The 19,405-nt window shown below is 40.0% G+C and overlaps 1 protein-coding gene across 1 annotated transcript in view; it reads right to left on the bottom strand.

Annotated features, from left to right (window-relative positions):
- BTBD9 (BTB domain containing 9) overlaps window positions 1–19,405 on the bottom strand; it is a 390,983-nt gene that overhangs the window by 64,043 nt on the left and 307,535 nt on the right. Inside the window, exon 9 of the mRNA XM_012746790.3 lies at window positions 10,662–10,769. Within this exon, the coding sequence (XP_012602244.1) occupies window positions 10,662–10,769 (108 nt within the window). The remainder of the gene's footprint in view (window positions 1–10,661; window positions 10,770–19,405) is intronic.

The raw sequence follows: 19,405 nt of genomic DNA, 5'->3' as shown, positions 1-19,405 counted from the left end.
TAAAGGGTGCCAACTGAGCACCTCTCTGAGCAGTGCGGGGCTGGCCCCTGCAGGCATCCTGAGGCCATGGAGGTATACAGAGCTCCAGGATTCTAGAGTGAGGTCTGCTCTGTGAACAGACCCTGGGGGGAGAGGTATGTAGCATGCCTTGGCGAGTGGTTTAGAGTCCCTCTCCAGAGTTTAGGTTCAGTTTTTTTTTCTTCTTCTTCACATTCTTACTCTGTAAATCCAGAGGAGCAATTGAAACATATTAACCAGACAAACTTGGGATTTTAAATCAAATCAATTTTCGAAGTGAAAGGGGCACAGGTGGCAAACAGTTGTAGAAGCATTTGGCCTCTCCATAAAAAAAAATTTACTGTCTCTAAGGGTAGTAAAAATAAAGGTGATGGACTTCCGGCCAGTAACCAACCTCAAATGGAAAACTATTACTAGAAGATCCAAGTTATTAACTTGAGGGGCAAGGATAGATATAGAGACTAGAGAAAACTGAATCACTTGTAATACTGAATTAAAATCTGTACAATAAGGCTATAAATGAATCAAGAATTATAGATCAAGAATGGATTAATAAAGAAGAGTTGGGAAGACATTCATAGTCTTCAAGGACTGCATCATCAGGAGCAACTGTTCTTCTCTCCCACAATCTTTTCCTTGCTCCATGCGACAGCATCTCAGCTGGGATGGACAGACTTCCAGACTGAGCTCTGTGACAATGACAGCTCCCAACAGTAACAGGACAATGGAACCAACTCACAGACATGACTGGAGAGAGAGTGATGGCACTCACGTGTCCATCCATTCAGACGACCAGCATATACTAAGCCCCACAAGTGCTAGGTCCTTGCTAGGCTACTATGGATAAAACAGTGAGCAAAACAGCTCAAATCCCTGCTCTTGTGCAGCTTACCTTCTGGTGGGGAAGAACAACATAATTTAATAACCATGTCAAGGAATGGGTTCCTGCAAACTGCAATATAGGCTGTGAAGGAAAGTAGCTCGGTTGTATGAGAGGAGACGACAAAGTGATCTGATTGAGGTGGGTGGTCAGGGCAGACTTGCCTGAGAAAGTGGCCCTGAGCTGAGAACAAAAGGTTCTCAGGTACGGGCTCCACGGCCTGAGCAAAGGCTCTGCAGGAGGACAGCGTGACGGTGGTGGGGGAGAGAGGATGCCCGGGAGATGGGAACATGGAGAGCATAGAGAATGTGACACGGAAGTCTGGAGAGGCAGGAGGGGCCAGACTGTGTAGGGTTCTTTAGGCCACATGAAGAATTCTGGTCTTGATCCAGAGAGCAACAGGACGCAGTCAGCGAAGGGTCCTAAGTGGGAATAATGCCAGAAAAGTGCAACTCTGGATACAGTGAGTAAAGTCAACTCATGGGAGGGTGCAGAGAGGCCAATCAGTAGAGAGGAGCAGAGCAGGAGAGAGATAATGGTGGTTGAAATAGTGTGATCTTGATTTATTTTTGTCATTTGGAATGTAATATTAATATGAAAGTTATTTCCATAATAAAAGAAAAATCTTTCTGACCATGTACATTTTAAGTGTGCTAACACAGCTCACTGAGAAAGTTTTATTGAGGTATCCCTCATTTTTTTTATAACAGGCATGGAAAAATTATTACCCTCACAGAATAACGTGGCTCCTGGGTTAAGGAAGGAAGAGGGAAATGGGAGCTCTTAGATTCTCCCTCCTGATCTTTTGTTACACAAGAGGACTTTATTTCCTTCCAGCTCCTTCAATGTTAAATGTTCTGGGTAGGGAAGAACCTTCCACTGGGGTCCACAGAACCCGCTAATAGCTCTAAATTTAGAACTCAGGCAATTCACATACTTTTAGCAGCAAAATCCACTTTTTCTGTGTGCCTTCTAACATATGCGAAAATTTTTTCAAAAAAATCTTCTGCAATACAGAAGATAAATCCCCCTAAATGTGCAGGTATGACTGGCTGACTCCCTATTGACGTTTTCAACTCTCAATTGTTCATCAACTCATGGTACTTCATAACCCCATAGGTAACAGTTTGATTAACAAGTGTCTCCGAGTATGGTCTAATATATAGATGCCTTCTATAGAGCAAGCTCTGATATCTCATTATTATCACAAGAATCTGCCTAGGATCAGACTTGACCTCTGTGTGCATGTGTGCTATCTGAATTTTGGGTTTTTTTTTTTTTCATTTTTTTCCCATTCCTCTTACATGTACATGTTTCTTTTATCGTTCAAGTTCTAAAACTCTTGACAAAATTAACACCAATATTTGCCCTTTAAACAAAAAACAGAAAGAACATGACTGGTTTTTTCATTACTGTCAAATGCTGTGCAGAAAAATGGAATTAAGTATGAAAAGAAAAAAATAAAATCTTCATCGAGCATTTCAAAAGTGACAATTACACAACCAGAGCCCATTAATTGGCTCACACTTCTAGAAGGAACAAGCAAGCACAGTCCTCCAACCTGGCAGGGAAGAGAAATCTGAGAACAGCCCCGTCTGTTACCACAGCAGAAACTCAGAAGAAATAGTAATATTTCAATGAGGGATCTATGTGACAGTCAAGAGCTTCAATTTCTTCCTGGAAATGGAAACCTGACACTAACTACCAACTGCTTCTCGTCAGTCGTCAGTCGTATCAATGGTGAAGACATTTTCTCCTTTACAACCTGCTCTTTCTGTTGCGCCACATTAGTGACACGGGGTCCTTTGCGCAAATATCCAAATCACATGGTTAGCAGTGACCTCCTGGAACCAACCCAACCTGACTGCTAAGTGTCAAACTAAGAAAGCAGGTGAAAGGAAGCATTCTCAACTTTGTCACTAACAACGGCGAAGAAGATGCACAGTACATTGTCTAGGTGTAACTGTACCTTTTTTCAATCTTGCTACACTTAGGGGGAGTTTCCTGAGGCTGCAATGCTCCATCTTTAATTTACCCTGTTGTCTTCAGCTACTGCAACACTTAGAGGCAGAAGTATGATTCCTCTTCCTAAGATTCCTAGTGCATAAAGAGCACCAGATACGGAAACAGAGCCCAGGACCCAGTGCCAGGACACTCAGCAAGCAGACATGCAATGCTTCTCAGACATGAATAATCATGCTAAAGACCTGGCGACAGCCAAGCTGACCTCCAAGCACTGCCAAAGTGCTTCTCAGCGAATGCACAGGGGAGAAACTTCCTCACGTTAGGATGCTGCAGGGACTGCCTGTTCTGAAGGGTGCTCCAACCTCCCAAGTAGGCCAGGCCCCTCTGAGAGGGGAAACTCAGATGGAAATGGACTTTAGGATCCCAAGGAAAGGCAAAAGGAAAAAAGAGAACTGGGCTTTGACACATAAGGAAAATGTGGTTCAAGTGTCCTTTTCAGGGAAGCACAATTATGCTTGGGATAAGTAGTGTCAAGTTCTGAAAAGCTGATTAGGATATCGCTGTGTATAGCATTTATTTAATTTCTCTGTTTACTGCTGGCAGTGAATAAACCATGCCACTCTGTCAGCATATGTTACTCAAATAATGGCAAGGACAAATAACATTTATGACTGCAGCAAGAAAAATTTTTTTGCAAATATTGTTTTCTTTTAGATTTTAAAAGAACTACATGAAGATTGGTCAAAAAATGTTGAAAATTAGACATAATTTCCATAACCCCACTATACGAAGGCTATTATTAATATTTTGGCATATTTCCTTTTTGTTTTCTTCTTTCATAATTTTTTTCCTACTTGTATAATACTTCTATAATTTTGTATGTTTTTTAAAAATTCTTTTTTTTTTTTTTTTTTGAGAGAGTCTCACTTTGTTGCCCAGGCTAGAGTGAGTACCATGGCGTCAGCCTAGCTCACAGCAACCTCAAACTCCTGGGCTCAAGCGATCCTCCTGCCTCAGCCTCCCGAGTAGCTGGGACTACAGGCATGCGCCACCATGCCCGGCTAATTTTTTTCTATATATATTTGTTGGCCAATCAATTTCTTTCTATTTACAGTAGAGACAGGGTCTCGCTCTTGCTCAGGCTGGTTTCGAACTCCTAACCTTGAGCAATCCGCCTGCCTCGGCCTCCCAGAGTGCTAGGATTATAGGCGTGAGCCACCGCGCCAGGACTAAAAATTCTAATTATGTGTTTTCTAAAGTTATTAGAAACTCTTTGCAATGTCATTTTTAATAAACATCTAGGTTGAATCTAGGTTGAGAATAAACTTATTCAGAAGGTAACCTGGATGGTAAATCTGGCAGGCAGATAGACAATTTGTGATAAGATTAGAAGCTAAAAGCTAGAAAGACTAGGTAGTTCTATATTAGGACCACAGAATTCTCAAGGGGAAAAAAGGAAATTTTCATTATTACCTAATTCTTTATATTTAATCATTTACATTTGCCAGACTATTTGCCAAGGGCAGTCTCAGACAGATGATGGCCGAGGTCACTAGCACTTTGGCAGACATAATTATTATTCAATAGGGCCATGACAAAGTAAAGAAATGGTTTAATAAATGACCACAAATGAGGTCAATATGTCAGGGGTACACTGTGGCAGGAAACCAGACAACTATACAACATGGCAGAGACACAGCAAGGCACGAGGAAGGAAAGGACAATGATGCAGCGTCACTGAGGGTTGTCAGCAGCTGACTACAAGTCAGCCCACGCTGCAGAGCTTTGGGGAATTCAGGCTCAAGACTGCAGAGACTGTAGTCACATTTCCCTCTCTCCCTTCTTGGAAACTACTGACACGCCATTAAAGAAATACAAAGGAAATATATTCATAAAGACATTGAAAACTGGAGGACATCAGCAAATGAAAAATTTTGGTGAATTTCTAGAAAATGTTAAACATATGAAATATTACTGATTTATAAATTGAGGACAACTGGGCAGATTTCCATATTAAAGCAAATGAGCAGGATGAATGACAAATCATCCACACCCAGCCATGTCATTACGAACTTAAGACCGCCAAGACTGAATAGAAGATCCTAAAGGAATCTATAGAGGAAAATAAATAACCACAAAGAATAAGAATCAGATTGCTGTTAGATTTCTCATCAGCAACATTAGATGCTACATGGTAATAAATACAAGCTTCCAAACTTCCAAAAATAGCTGAATTTTATACCCAGTCAAACTATGATTCAGACATGCAGGAATTCTGAAAATTTGCTTTCCAAATACATTTTCTAAAAAGATATTACCTACAGGCTGGGTATGGGGGCTATGCCTATAATCCCAACACTTTGGGAGTCCAAAGCGGGAGAACTGCTTGAAGCCAGGAGTTTGAGACAGGTCTGGGCAACTTAGCGAGATTCTTGTTTCTAAACAATAAGAAAAATTAGCCAGGTGTAGCGGCATGTGCCTGGAATCCCAGCTACTTGGGAGACTGAGGCATGAGGATCACTTGAGCTTAGGAGTTCAAGGATGTAGTGTGCTATGACTACACCACTGTATTCTATCTAGCCTGGGTAACAGAGTAAGACCTTGTCTCTAAGAAAAAAAAAATTACCCATAGATTTACTCTGTGCAATGTAATAGCCGCAAGCTATTTCCTTACTAAAATGTCAGGCTCAAAAGACCCAAACAAGACATATGTGGTTTCCAATTCACCTAGAGAGAGAAAAGGAAACACAACAAGCTACCAGGACAGCATTGGATACTTCTTCCCAGCAGGACTCTTTGTAGCAGCAGTCTGCACAACTGTCCATGAGCTCATCTTTTTGGCCTACAGGTGAGAGCTCAAATAAGTGTATAAGATCCAACAATCGGCAGGTGTGGACGAACTCTGGCTTAGAGGCCTCACATTCCAAAGAGAAGTAAACATCTCTTACAACAACTCCAGAAGCATAGATCCCAGAACCACAAGGAATAAGCCCAGTTACAAAAGTCATCTCACTTAGGGAGCCCCAAAGCTATAGCTTTGGATATTTCTCTTTCCTATGTAGGTCAGTAATATTGTCTCTTTGATTTCTTTTTCTTTTTGTGGAATATGAGTATTTACAGTCCTCCCAGGCCAAATGTAATTTGCCAATCGGGTAATTTTTATCCCAAGCAATGTGGCTTAATAACATAGCTGACATTTCATTTCTATCAGGTTTTCAGAAGACCAGATCTAGAAAGGTAACCAGGCCCAAAGTCAATATCTCATGCAAAGGAAAATGGGTTAATAAAACCCTTTTGCTATATTACACAAAAAGAAAAAGAAATCAAAGAAACAGTGTTACCAGTCTAGACAGGAAGGAAAAAGAAATTTTAGGCCCATAGCTATAGAGAGGTGCTTCGTAAGCTTCTCTAACAGGAAAAAGAAGCAATTAGGAACTTCATGAAAACAAAAAGCTGTCTCATACGAAGCTATTAAACAACATGTAGAATAATTCTGAACACTTATAAGAAAATGTAATTTATTTGATCCGAATATAGTACAATTCTTCCAAGAGGGGCACAAATTTAGTGACACAGAACAATATTTTCTTTACTCTAGATCTACTGGTAGTCAATTACTAGATCTGTTTTGAACAATGTTTATATAATCATAATATTACAATTAGTTCTTAGTGTTTTTTCCCTTTCTGGGTCAATTTATAGTTAACACATGGAAGATTTAACTATAGGTATAGAATAAAAAATAAAAATCATATTTATATAGTATAGTTTTGCTATATTTACAATGTCAATATAATAAAACAACTAATAGAAGATGGGAAGTAGAAAGAGGAAAAATAGACGGAAATGTACGGGTAGAAATTTCCTCATCAACATAGAATTAAGAAATGTTGGCCATAAATGATGTCCATAAAAAACAGAGGTTTAAATACATAGTTTAATTTTAAAAGATAAATAGAACTAAAAATAAATATAACTAACAAAATGAAGAGTGGCTAAGTGAGCTAAATTTCTCTTTTTTTAATAGCAGGGAGTTAGTAAAGTTGATAAATTAAACAGGTATAAGATATTACTTATTGTTGAGAAGTTACAAAAACAAAAAAAGGGGTCAAAAGTAGTTATCTCTGAGGAAGGGAACAGAAGATTGGAAGGCAAAATTTTGCTTTTCACATATATTCTTCTATACTGTTTAATTTTCCATGTGCATGTTTTACATTTATAATTTAAAAATTGATGTTAAAAACAGTTTTAGAGTTCAGCAATTTGGAGGACAGCAGAGAAAAGAAATGAGTGATTAGAAAATGAAGTCTTGAAATAAGGCTAAAGGGTATACAATTAGATTATGTGAAGAAAGAGGGGCAAGAAGTAATTTTCAAAAATTTGTCACTACAAAAACAGGATTGCTTACAATAGAAATTGACCCTTTATCCTAAAAGCAAACCAAGAGAAGCTCCAACTATAGTAGAAAAGACTTAGGGGAGCTATCAAAGAAAATATCCCACACCAGAAGCAGAGCTAACAGACACACTGGAGAATCTCATTCCCTAGGGATCTGCCATGGGACAACAAAATTTTGTGCTCTGATTTCTCAACTTGGTAGAATGCTATCAAGAGGCAGAGTTGTGATCTTTAAAGATTCCATATAATTTCACTTATAACATGATTGACATACTTTATTTCAAAACAAAGAACAGGCTATAATTCTTGGCACTAATAGAATTCTGTCTTGAGGTCTGCTCTGGAGTATATCAGTTAAAAAGGAAAATCTTTTATCTTTTATCATTTGCGTATCTTCTATATTTCTTAAGTCCTAACTTGAAAATGGGAGGTACAACAGATTCAGATTATGCCTATAGACATAAAATTCTTAAGAGGGTTAACAGGTACTTGCCTTCTTGTTGGTACTCTTATTCTTCTAATGTATTATTTATTTATTAATTTGTAAAACACTGCTATAGCATCTAAGTGCTAAAGTACAAAGTTAAAAACATATAAATTATTTAAATCCACCAAATGATGGAAAGAAATAATTAAAAAGAGAAAAAAATGTTGACAACTTAATGCAAAGCTACTGGGAGAGGATCTGATGAGTGAACGAGTTTTTGAAATAAGAAAAAAAATCATTTAACTAAATACAAATAATAATAACAACATGTAATAAATATAATAATAACATGTACCTAGTCAATAGTCAGCCAGCTCTTGTTGAAAACTCACATTGTATAGCATCTCCAACAGAGGGACATAAAAGAGATGACGAATTTAGTTTATAACACAAAAAGAGAGAAGAGATGGGTGGCAGTAACCAGTATGACATGTAAAAGATGACAATCTTTCAGGAAGCAGAGCGTCTGGTGTGAGAGGTGTGGACCCAATAAACAGACTGTGGAAAGATGAAAGGTGGTTGTTCATGGGCCTTGGAGGCTTTCCTATTGTATAAAAAGGGTTCCAGGAGATTGGAAATAAGTTAGCCACTTCATTTCCCTCTTTTCATCATCTAGCTTGGCTTAGCCCTGTTTAGTAATAATGCTTTGAGTCCTAGGAGGCAATGTGGTACCGTGGCAAGAGCCCTGGGTTTAGATCTCAGCTCTGCTCCTTGAAAAAGAGGCAGAGACGGCTGCAAGATTTATGCTCCACTGGGGAGTGGCATGTGAGTGGACAGGATGTACACTACACCTAGGCCAAGGCTTTTCAGAACCTTCTCCCCTTCTGCCAGCTACATGCTAAGGCTGATGAGGGCCTAGGTCATGGTAGACCCACAAGATAAAAATTGTCTGAATTCCTCAGTCACCTGTGGGGAAGAGCCACTAAACAACCAGGAACACTCACAGTGTCACATGACTGAGAAATAAACTATTGTGCAAAGCCACTGAAATCCTGAAGCTTATTTGTTATAGTAGCAAGTGGTAACCTAACCAATATAAACATGCTATCTGATAATTACAATAATAATAGTGGTGATGGTATCAGACATTGCATCAAACAAGGCATCATTAATGCTATTAAAAAATTTGGTCAAATAAGCACATGGAAAGATGCTCAACACCACTAGCCATCAGGGCAATGCAAATCAAAACCACCCTAAGATGCTACTTCACTCTCACTAGGATGGCTATGATCAAAAAGATGGACAACAACAAGTGGTAGTGAGAATGGGAGAAACTAGAACCCTCATACATAGCTGGTGGGAATGCAAAATGGTGCAGCTGCTCTATAAAAGTTTGGCAGTTCCTCAAAAAGTTAAACACAGAATTATCAGATGACCTGGCCATTCTACTCTTAGGAATTGAAAATATATGTCCACACAAAAACTTGTATAGGAATGTTCAAAGCAGCGCTGTTTATAATAGCCAAGAAGAGGAAACAATTCAAATGCTTACTGACAGATGAATGGATAAGCAAAATGTGATATACGCATGCAATGGAATATTATTCAGCCATGAAAAGAAATGAAATTCCCACATATGCTATAACACGGCTGAACCTTGAAAATATTATGCTAAGTGAAAAAAGCCAGAAAAAAAGCTCACATACTATACGATCCTATTTATATGAAATGTCTAGAAAATGCAAATCCATAAAGACAGAAATTGGATGCTGGAGTTGGGGGAGCTGAAGGGAAATGGGGAGTGACTGCTAATGAGGAAGAGGTTTCTTTTTGGGGTGAGGAAAATGTCCTGAAATGTTAGATAGTAGTGACGGTTGCACAACTCTGTGAATATACCAAAAACCATTGAATTGTACACTTTACAAGGGTGAATTCTATCTAATTTTATGTTAATTAGATCTCGATTTAAAAAAGAAAAAAGAAATAGCCTTTTGCTCTACCTTGCCTCTCAGAGATTCTGGCTCTACACAAAAAGGCACTGAGCTCTTACCACACACCATGATGCCAGCTGGTCAGAATCACAGAATCCTTCCTCCTAGCTTCTCCTGCAACCGGGCAAGCTCAAACAGAGCCTCAATGCCGTATGCATTACATGCCTCTGTTTGCCTGTGGAGAGCCTAAGATACAAGGCTTTCCTTATTTTGTGTAATAGCACAGCTAACACTGAGATGAGGGGATAGTTAAAGCTATCCCTAGGAATAATATAAGTGTGGGGTATAGAATAAAACTCCAGAATAACTACTAATGTGCGTATCACTTCAGCAAAATTCTCTAAGGACGAACAAAATCCTAACGGGATAGTGTGGGATGTGGGAGGAGGACCTGAGAAAGGATTGCATAAGGAAAATATCTTTCTTTTCCCTATTTAGGTACACATGTCATTTTCAGAAGTGTGAGTAAAGTTCATACCACAAGATAGAGAAACCTTGTTTGGTCACATCAAGCAAATTCTCATACAAGTACTTAATAGTTAAAACTAAAGTAAAGGATCACTAAAATATGTTTTCAACCTCCAAAGAAGAACATAATTCAGGGTGGGCATGGTGACCCACACCTGGAATCTCAGCACTTGGGGAAGCCAAGGTGAGAGGATTGTTTGACGCCAAGAGTTCAAGACTAGCCTGGGCAAAATAGCAAAACCCCATTACTAAAATATTTTTTTAAAAAACAAGCTGGGTATGGTGGAGTGTGCCTGCTGTAGTCCTAGCTCATAAGGAGGCTGAGGCAGTAGGATCACTTGAGCCCAGGAATTCAAGGCTGCAGTGAGCTGTGATCATGCCACTACACTCCAGCCTGGGCGACAGAGCAAGACTCTGTCTCAAAAAGAAAAAAAAAAAAATTGGTGATTCTGTGAATCTTCTCTGGAACCTGATTCCAAATGGAATAAATTCCTGAAAGGATGCAACTTACTTGCAGGAGACTTTAGTTCTGTCGGCAACCATTGTCCACTGTTGCTGGTTGGTAGAAACCTCGACGTAGTAGCTATAGCTTCGATCATCACAGTCCCAAAGTAGTAACCTGAACAAAGGGAAAGACAAAGATTGTAAATGTTCTAACTGGCTGTTTCCTTAGGCTACAGGCACCAGGGAATCTCTCCATTCTCTCCCTCCCACCTGTATCCTTTGTCCTACCACACTTCAAGGACTAGAAAAAGAAAATGAATCCCAACAAAAGTATGAAGAGAAGAGGTGGAGTCGGTCTGTGGTGAGAGGCTTGTCTCTTCAGGAGTTTATTTTACAAGTCACCCAATCCCCAGCAGCCTGTCCCCCTAGTGGCAAAATTCTTTAGATCGGCTTACAGGGAGAAGACGTCCTTAAGTCATCCTTCCGGCTTCTTTCAGATCTCTCCAGGCTGGCTGGGCTGACCACTGCTCATGGGGGAATCTGTGCTTTCTAACTGATTTTTCTAATTGTATTTTCTACTTGGTGATAACCTCATGACTTTTATTATCATGTTTTAGGCTCCATCTCATTCTCACCAGAATTTTTGCATAGTTTCGGTAAGATTATCTGATTTAGAGATACAAGCAAACATATATTCATTAGTAAAACTTTCTTACTCATTTTTTAGAAACTGATTATCTTGGTTCTGTTCTTCTTATGCCCTTTTCTGTGCAGATAAGAAGCTGAGCATTAACTGTATGACTCCCTTTACATGAAGCTCAGAGTAGATAGAATTTACCTGTTAGTGACAGGAATCAGAACAGTGGTTACCTCTGGGGTAGATATCAATTGGGAAAGGGAATAAGGGAATCTTCTTGAATGCTGGAAATGTGCTAGTTTTGATCTGAGTGGTAGTGACACAGGTATATCTGCATGTAAGTATTCATTGAGCTATATATAAAAGATTTGTGCACTGTGTTATTCCTCAATTTAAAATATAAGAATTTAAAAAAAAGAATCTGAGCATTGCAATACAGGGTCAGTACTTTGCTTCTGACAGTGCCACAGGATCACTGCTTTCTATGATTTCAGACTTAAAAGTCCTTCCCGTACACGATATATCTTATTGTTTTCTAGTTGGTCATGTGTGTTTGCTTCCTCAACCTGCTAGAATAGACAGTGAGCTCCTTGAAGGCAGTGCCTATGTCTCACTGATTTTTCTATACTCAGTGATCAACATAATGTCACACACAGAACTTTACACTCAGTGTTTGCTGAACAAATACGTTCCTTGTAATGACAGCAATAATAGTGATCATGACAGCCAACATTTCTTTAACGCAAACTGTGCATCAGGCCCTGTGTTAAATGCTGTATACAATTTATTTTATTAAATCCTTCTAAATATTTGTTAGCAAGCGCTATTATGCTTACCAAATTATAGATGGTGAAAGCAGGGCTTAAAGCTGTTAAGTAACTTATTTAAACTCACACAGTGAGTGGTAGGTACAGGGTTCCAACCTGGCATCCTGACCCAAAGCTCATTTCTAAAATCCTGCTGCCAAATGTTTCCTTTACTCCCAGCTGATGTATCTGGGTCATAATTTACAATCTGTAACCTATTCTCTATAAAAATAGTTGTATTATTTTTCTTTAATCTTGCAATTATAATCAATGAAAATCCTTCCCACAAGTTCAGTTTAGTGTTACCTATAAAGCTATTACTGAGGATTAGGATTGCCTTTCCCTTTCCCCTTACTCTCTCTGTTCCTTGTTTTCAATTGCAATTCTGTTTGCTATCAATGACTAAACCCACACTACCTAATACTTTGGAACTCATATTTTAAACAGAGAAAACTGTTAAAAGGTTTGGGAAAGCTTAAACAGATGACACCTACTGATTTCCTTTAATTCACCTGAGTATTTAATCTCTCAAAGTACTCTAAATGAATCAGAACACATTCCACTACTGTTCTTAAGTGTCCAAAAATTCTGCTTTTAGGTTACACAAATTTGCCTGATAAGAAAGTGAATCATTTCCATCATTAGTCATCTCCACAAATATTATTCTAATCTCTCAGTACTTTTATGTAGTTAGCCCATGCTATTAATAATTTATATTTATTTTGGGTAATTTCAAAGTGTATTTTTTATTTCTATGTTTGGCTCTCATTTTGATTATAAACCTTTTAGAAAGACTTTTGATCCTTCTCTTTTTAAAAATTCTACTTCCAATATGTGAGCTCTGTTCATGGTGTATGTTCTACACATGTTGTGGGCTGATATTACTTATAATTATGTGACAGTAGATTAAAACCAGAGAAAAGCTTCAAATTAATTCCTCATTCTCTTCATTTAACAGCTCTAGTAACAGGTTTATTGGAAGACAGTGTTGAGGATACTTTCTCCAATGGGATTTTGAATTATTTATGGAAAGCCAGGTTTATTGTAACTGCTATCCTTCTAGATAATCATGAGTTAGTGTTTCTACAGAATATCCAAATAAAAACAATCCATCCTTTTTGGGGTAGAACCTAACCAGATCTCAAAATATTTCATGGAAAATGACTGCCTTGAGGATATGGCATATGGAGAAGTTAAAAATGGAAGACCAATTATGAGTATCATAAGTGTTCTAGGGGAGATTCTTAGAGTGACAGAATATTAGAAGAATTTTCAGAGTTGTATATAGCATGCTCTATATGTAGCTTATTCTATAAAGTCCTCTAATTTGTTTCAAGGCAAATTATTATTTTAAAATGAAGACCATCCGCAATTCCAGTAATTTTTAAAACACATACACATAGTGCATACTGTTTGTAACTTGCTTTGTTTGCTTAATGGTCTATTATGAATATCTTTTTGTATCATCAATATTCTTCTATATCGTATTACTGACTTCATAGTATTTCACTGTATGGATATCTTGTAATTTATTTAATCAGTCTCTTATTATTGGACATTTAAGTAGTTGATAACATTTGACTGTTACAAAAAAAATCTATGACGAACATTCTTAGCTAAATCTTATGATTATTGCCTTTGAAAGTTTCTATAAGTGAAACTCCTGGAGCAAGGTATATAAACATCATGAGGCTTTGATATGTATCACAAAATAGCTGTATACCTCTTTTCACTACAACCCTAAACAAAAATCTGTATCAATTTATACTCATACTACAAGCAGTGTATAACAAATACCAGTTTCTGTGCATCTTCAACAATATGGTGTATTGTTTAAAAATACTACCAATTTGATAGATGAAATATATCTCATTAATCTGCAGTTTTTTACTTACCATTGAACTTGACCATTTTTACCCATTTTCTACTTACATTTATCCTTTTGTTAATGACTTACAAAATGTCCTCTCTATTTAAAGGATATTAATCCACTGCCTATCATAGTTTGCATGTTGAGGATATTAATTTTTATTAGCTTAGTCTATCGATCTTTACCTCAATAATTTCTCCTGGCCTAAATTCCTTTTTCTGAACAGCAGCCAAGTGCATATACTAGCTGAGACATCTCCTCTGTATTCCTCTATTAAGAGTCCCTGGGGGCTGGAAATGTGGGGTCACAGTGACTCCTGAGTGCAAAAAGGACACTGATGGATCTCGGGTCATCAAGCCTAAGGCTCAGGCTCACCTACGCTGCAGAGTTTTAAAAAGATCTTCTAATTTATGTGCCAGGATGCATATTTGCTTGGAATTTAGGCTTAGCCAGGAATGAAAATCCCTTTCTTGATTTGACTGAAACAAAACAAAACAAAACAAACAAAAAAAACCCAAGCGCAGCTGAAGAAAACAATTGGCTCAATCTCTTTTTTTCCATAGAGAGGAATTTTGTTTTGATAAGGCACAACTGAAAAACCCACCAACTCCCTTCACTTCTTTCCCCGCCTGCAAAGTATGTTCTTATGTCTTTGCACCTACAACAACACAGAGATATTTCTGACTTGTAATCTGGCTGGGAATATTTGCACAGCGAGCTTGCCCAGGACAGACACTCCCTATGACCTTAATTGAGATGAGCTCCTTAAACGCAGCCATCCAGACTTCCCCCACACATCAGAAGCCATTTTCAAATCGGGCTGAAGAAAGGAAGCTGCTGGCCAAGATCTATTGATGCAGATCGGGTCTGTGTTTAGCTGTTGCCACAAACCTCTCTAACTAATGAGCACCGCGTGAAATGCCTGGTGTTATTAAATGTTGTCTCCTCCATCTTCCCTATTCTCATCGTGGAGTTTCTCTAAAAGCAGTAAAGTGCTGGTTTTTTCAAATTGATTAGCAGATGCGATTTTGCTTACATCTTCCATAAATGCTCTGGCTGGCTACATACCATTGATTACCAGGGGTTCAGTTTACAGCAACTAATTGCTCTCCTTGCCGGTGTTTTGATATAAAATTCAATAACGAATATGTTTTCAAAACTCTTGTCTTTGCGGCTTGAGTCAGGAGTGACTTGAGGCAAACCCAGTGGACTGAGTTTTCCCTTCTTTAAAATAATTGCTCTCTCATCAGTCTGTGAAGAAAGTTTCCAAATTGTAGCATTCTAATTGGAAAGTCTGCATTATGCATGCGATGACAAACTATGTTGTGCTGAATGGCATTTTTTTCATCCTTTTCTTAAGGGATTAATTCTGTGCCAGACTGCGAACAATGGCTGAGGTCTAACAGTTGAGATCAACAGCTTCTCCACTGAATTGGTGCCTTTTAGACCAGGAGCAAGTGCCCGTTTCGCCTGTTTCTAACTGCCCGGCACTTGTGGAGGACCCCACTGGAAGGCCAGGGGCCATACTGCTGCTGTGCTAAGATTTTTCTCATTTGGGTGAAAACAAACAACTAAAGGAAGATCACCTGTCAGGATATTAGTAATATTGTAATAATTTGTCATCAAATCAATTCCTAATCTTTCAGTTAAAGTCAAAGAATACTCCTGACCTCAAAAATTGATACAGACTATTCTTTGTTAAAGATCCTTTAAGCTCTTCAGAAATAACTGTCTTCCATTCAATAATTCAAAAAATATATACTGAGTACAGACTTAGTTACATTAGGCCAGTCACTTAACTAATACTTCAGTTTCATCCCTTGTGAAATTAAATGTCTAGATTTGATGGTTTCTCAGGGCTCTTCCAGTTCTAACACTTTAGAATTCTCTGCTATAGCATATGCAGAGGTATTTTCGGTATGTCTGTACATTACATAGTAACTCCTCTCTTTAGAGTTATTTCTAGCCCAACCTCAAGGTAGATATGGGAGGCTCCTGAGCCCAGTTTATACTGTAGGCACAACTGCATCCTAGAAAGCTGCCTGACCCATGGTGAACTAATCAGATTTCCCTTCTCAGAAATGTAGAGATTCTACCTTAATTGGCTCTGTTCACTTAAAATGAGGTGATAAAAGTGTGGACATTCTGGGGCGACCCTCTTTCATCACAGGCACAAAGCAGCGAAGAAAATCATCTGCAGTGAGAAGCAGGCAGTGCGGCCCAGGGAGAGCTGCCTGGACCCCTAACAGCTGCCAATGTCTGCTTTCAGTCCCTGGAGCGCCACTCAAGTTCCTGACCTAGTATTCCATGAGAATTCTCCCAATCATTTAAGTAAAGTCACCATTTATGGCTTAAGCCATCTTTACTTGGTTTTCATCATTTGGAACAGAAAGGGCCTAAGATAAGCTCCTGGTGGAGGGCACAGGACAGAAAAGGCACTCAACAAAGAGGAGAGGTACGGCTAAATGAGGCAATGATGCCGAGATGGCTTACAGGACTAGAGAGGTGAGGACGGGAATGGTGGGAAAGCCCCCCCGTGGATGGCAGTCTTTTCATTCAAGTTTGAAAGAGGACTCTCTGTAGAAGCTGGGAGGTGGGACTGCGGCGTGGGCGGCAAGGCAAAAGGCCTTAGAGTGGACTGAGTGGGGTCAGCGGAGCTGCAGGGAGGCAGCCTCTCAAAGGTGGAATGAGAGTTTCTAACGCCCCCAGCCGTGGCGCCCGGGAGCAGTGTCGACAGGGACAGGGAGGGTACGGTCAGGGTCAGTGAGTGAAAGGCCAGGAAAAGTACCAAGACTATGTGGGCTGCTGCTGAGGGGTAAGGGGGGTCAGAGAGGGCGGACTAACTCTCAGAACAGAGAGGACCTGGGGGCCATGGCGCAGAAGAAGAGACTCCTCAGAGGCGAGTGGGAAGGTGAAGGTGTGGGGTGAGGGGAAGGTGAGGGGAAGGTGAGGGGAAGGTGAGGGGAAGGTGAGGGGAAGGTGAGGGGTGCTGCGGCTCGTCACCTGACTCAGGAGAGTCCGCTTCTCGCTCTTCTGAATCAGAAGCAGAAAGACAAACAACACGTTAGGGGCTCTATTCTAATCTCTACTCTTGAGAGGCAGGAGGGAGTGCAACAGCTGCCAGAAGGAATTAATATACAGCTTCAGAAAAACAACTTTACTGGTGAGAAACAGGGACTTTCCCAGAGATGAGAGGGCTCCTTATTGTCAGCTGTCACAGGGTTCGACTGCGCAGCTTCGTGCTCAGGTGGGGAGCAGGCGCAGCTGAGAAGAGCTGCTGGAGGACAGCAGGCCCAAAATGAGATTCTCAGCAGGAGACAAGAGCCAAGTAACAATGTTTTATCAAAAGTGTGTGAAGTAGACCAGGTGGCTGCCCTGCAGATTCCAGACATGAGAACCCCTGGGAAGCTGCCACCACGGGGGTCCTGCCTCTGAGTGGGCCACAGCCTCTTAGGGCAAAGGGGATACCAGTCGTCCTCTAATAGCAGGAGGAGGGAAATCCAGGCTGCTCACCAGCTGGAATGGGTTCTTGGGAAATACATTATTAGCCAGAGGAAATCAGAGAGTCTCTGTACTGTCTGACAGTGTTTAATTTCTCATATCTGGGATGTGGAGAGTGATTCCTCTAAAAGGGGAAGAGACAGTGGCACCGGTGAACAATATTCTTTAGCAGCTGGCCAGGGGAGGAGGCAAGTGGAAGCTCTCGGTTGTCTGGCACATGTCGCTTCTGTGTTTAGTCACTGAAGCCCCAGGATGAGCAGTGTGAGGCGGCAGCAAAGTATGCACTTGGGCTGCACTATGTAGGCTGGCTCATCGAGAAGGGGGAGAATAAAGGGAGGGTTTTTTCCTCCTGTCAAATCTTACATCTGATACAGTATAATCCGGGTGAGTTATCTGAAAGTGGAAAAATATCAACAGGGAATATGCCTACAGGATATAACTGTGGATAGCTAGATGGAACAAAACTTTCCAAAACTTTGAGACAATAAATAACTACCAACGTTTAACAGCTGAGATCATCTTTTCACTCTTTGGAGGGATTACGTTTTTAATTTCAAGTTTTAGGTGATAACATAAACCAACACCGTCCTACCAAGAAGTGTCATGGCTGCAGCTGCAAAACTCAATGGATACTGAGTATGGAATGAATGTGAACAACTAATCATAATACCACCTCACATTTGCACAGACCTCACCGGTTTCAGAATGTTTTTGCATACATTATCACATTTGGGAAAAAAACAATTTATAATCAACACATTTCCTGCTTTCAATGCAAATCTGATTTTCTAAGTTCCTTGGTTAATTTTCTTGCATGGGCTAAACACTGCCCAAGCAAGCTTTTACAGATTACTCAATCATTTGGCAAACTCTTTTTTTTTTTAACAAATAAATTTTGGCTTAGGCTTATGGTCTAGAGACTTCATACTACACAGTCCAAACTGATGAAAATCCTTTCATTTTATGCTTTCAGTGTGGATATATAAGAAAAATTTGTCCAGGCCAAACAGCTCTTGAGAAGAAAAGCAGTTTTCTTATATTTTTGAAGGTGACTCTTCCCAATACAGCCCCTTCCTTAAGCAAGATGTTGGCAGCAAGTGTTGGGAATTGTTCAAATGGCCTTAGGATAGTTTAAGGCCTTTTGGGCAGTGACACACTAAGCAGGTAGGCAGCTTTTACAGATCTTTCCCTGTGTTAAAATTTGGCATCATCAATTCCCCTCTCTGCAACGAGGCCATCTGCCTTGATCCCAGCAGCTTCCTCATCATGACAAGTGTACACAACCAGTGGGATAGGCCTCATTTGGCTCACCGGCAGGATCAGAGAAGGATGTGTAAGAGGCAGAAGCGCTGAGGTCCTCCCCGTACCACAGGGCTTAGCTCCCTGGGTGTCACATCCAGTTCGTGTTTAGCTTCATTTGCTAGGAAGAGTATTATGGGCTATTGTGATTTTTAAAGTCCAGAATCAGTTTCTTCTGTTAAGAGCTGAAGGCAATTTGTATCTGTGTGAGTTTTTCTGTTCCCTGGCCTCAATTCTATGAAATTATTAGGAGGGTGAGAAGAAGAGAAGGACATGTTAAAGAGCTCAGAACTCACTGATCTATAAGCTGAGTGTTAAGAATTTTACTTCTTGGATCTTACTTAAGTAAGACTTATTGGCCAGTAGCAGTGGCTCACGCCTGTAATCCTAGCATTCTGGGAGGTCAAGGCGGGAGGATTGTTTGAGCTCAGGAGTTCCAGACCAGCCTGAGCAAGAGTGAGACCCCATCTCTACTAAAACTAGAAAAAATTAGCTGTGTGTGGTGGCGCATACCTGTAGTCCCAGCTATTCGGGAGGCTGAGACAGGTAGACTGCTTAAGCCCTGGGAGTTTGAGGTTGCTGTGAGCTGTGACAATGCCATGGCACTCTAGCTCGGGCAACAGAGCAAGACTGGCTCAAAACAAAACAAAACCACTTATGACCCCTGTGTAACAAAATGGCCCCAATGTGGGCTGCCA

Source organism: Microcebus murinus, chromosome 5 (genome assembly GCF_040939455.1).
Source record: "Microcebus murinus isolate Inina chromosome 5, M.murinus_Inina_mat1.0, whole genome shotgun sequence".
In the NCBI taxonomy this organism is placed as follows: domain Eukaryota; kingdom Metazoa; phylum Chordata; class Mammalia; order Primates; family Cheirogaleidae; genus Microcebus; species Microcebus murinus.
Note: the sequence above shows the minus strand (reverse complement) of the source record. Positions and strands in the feature narration are given on the sequence as shown.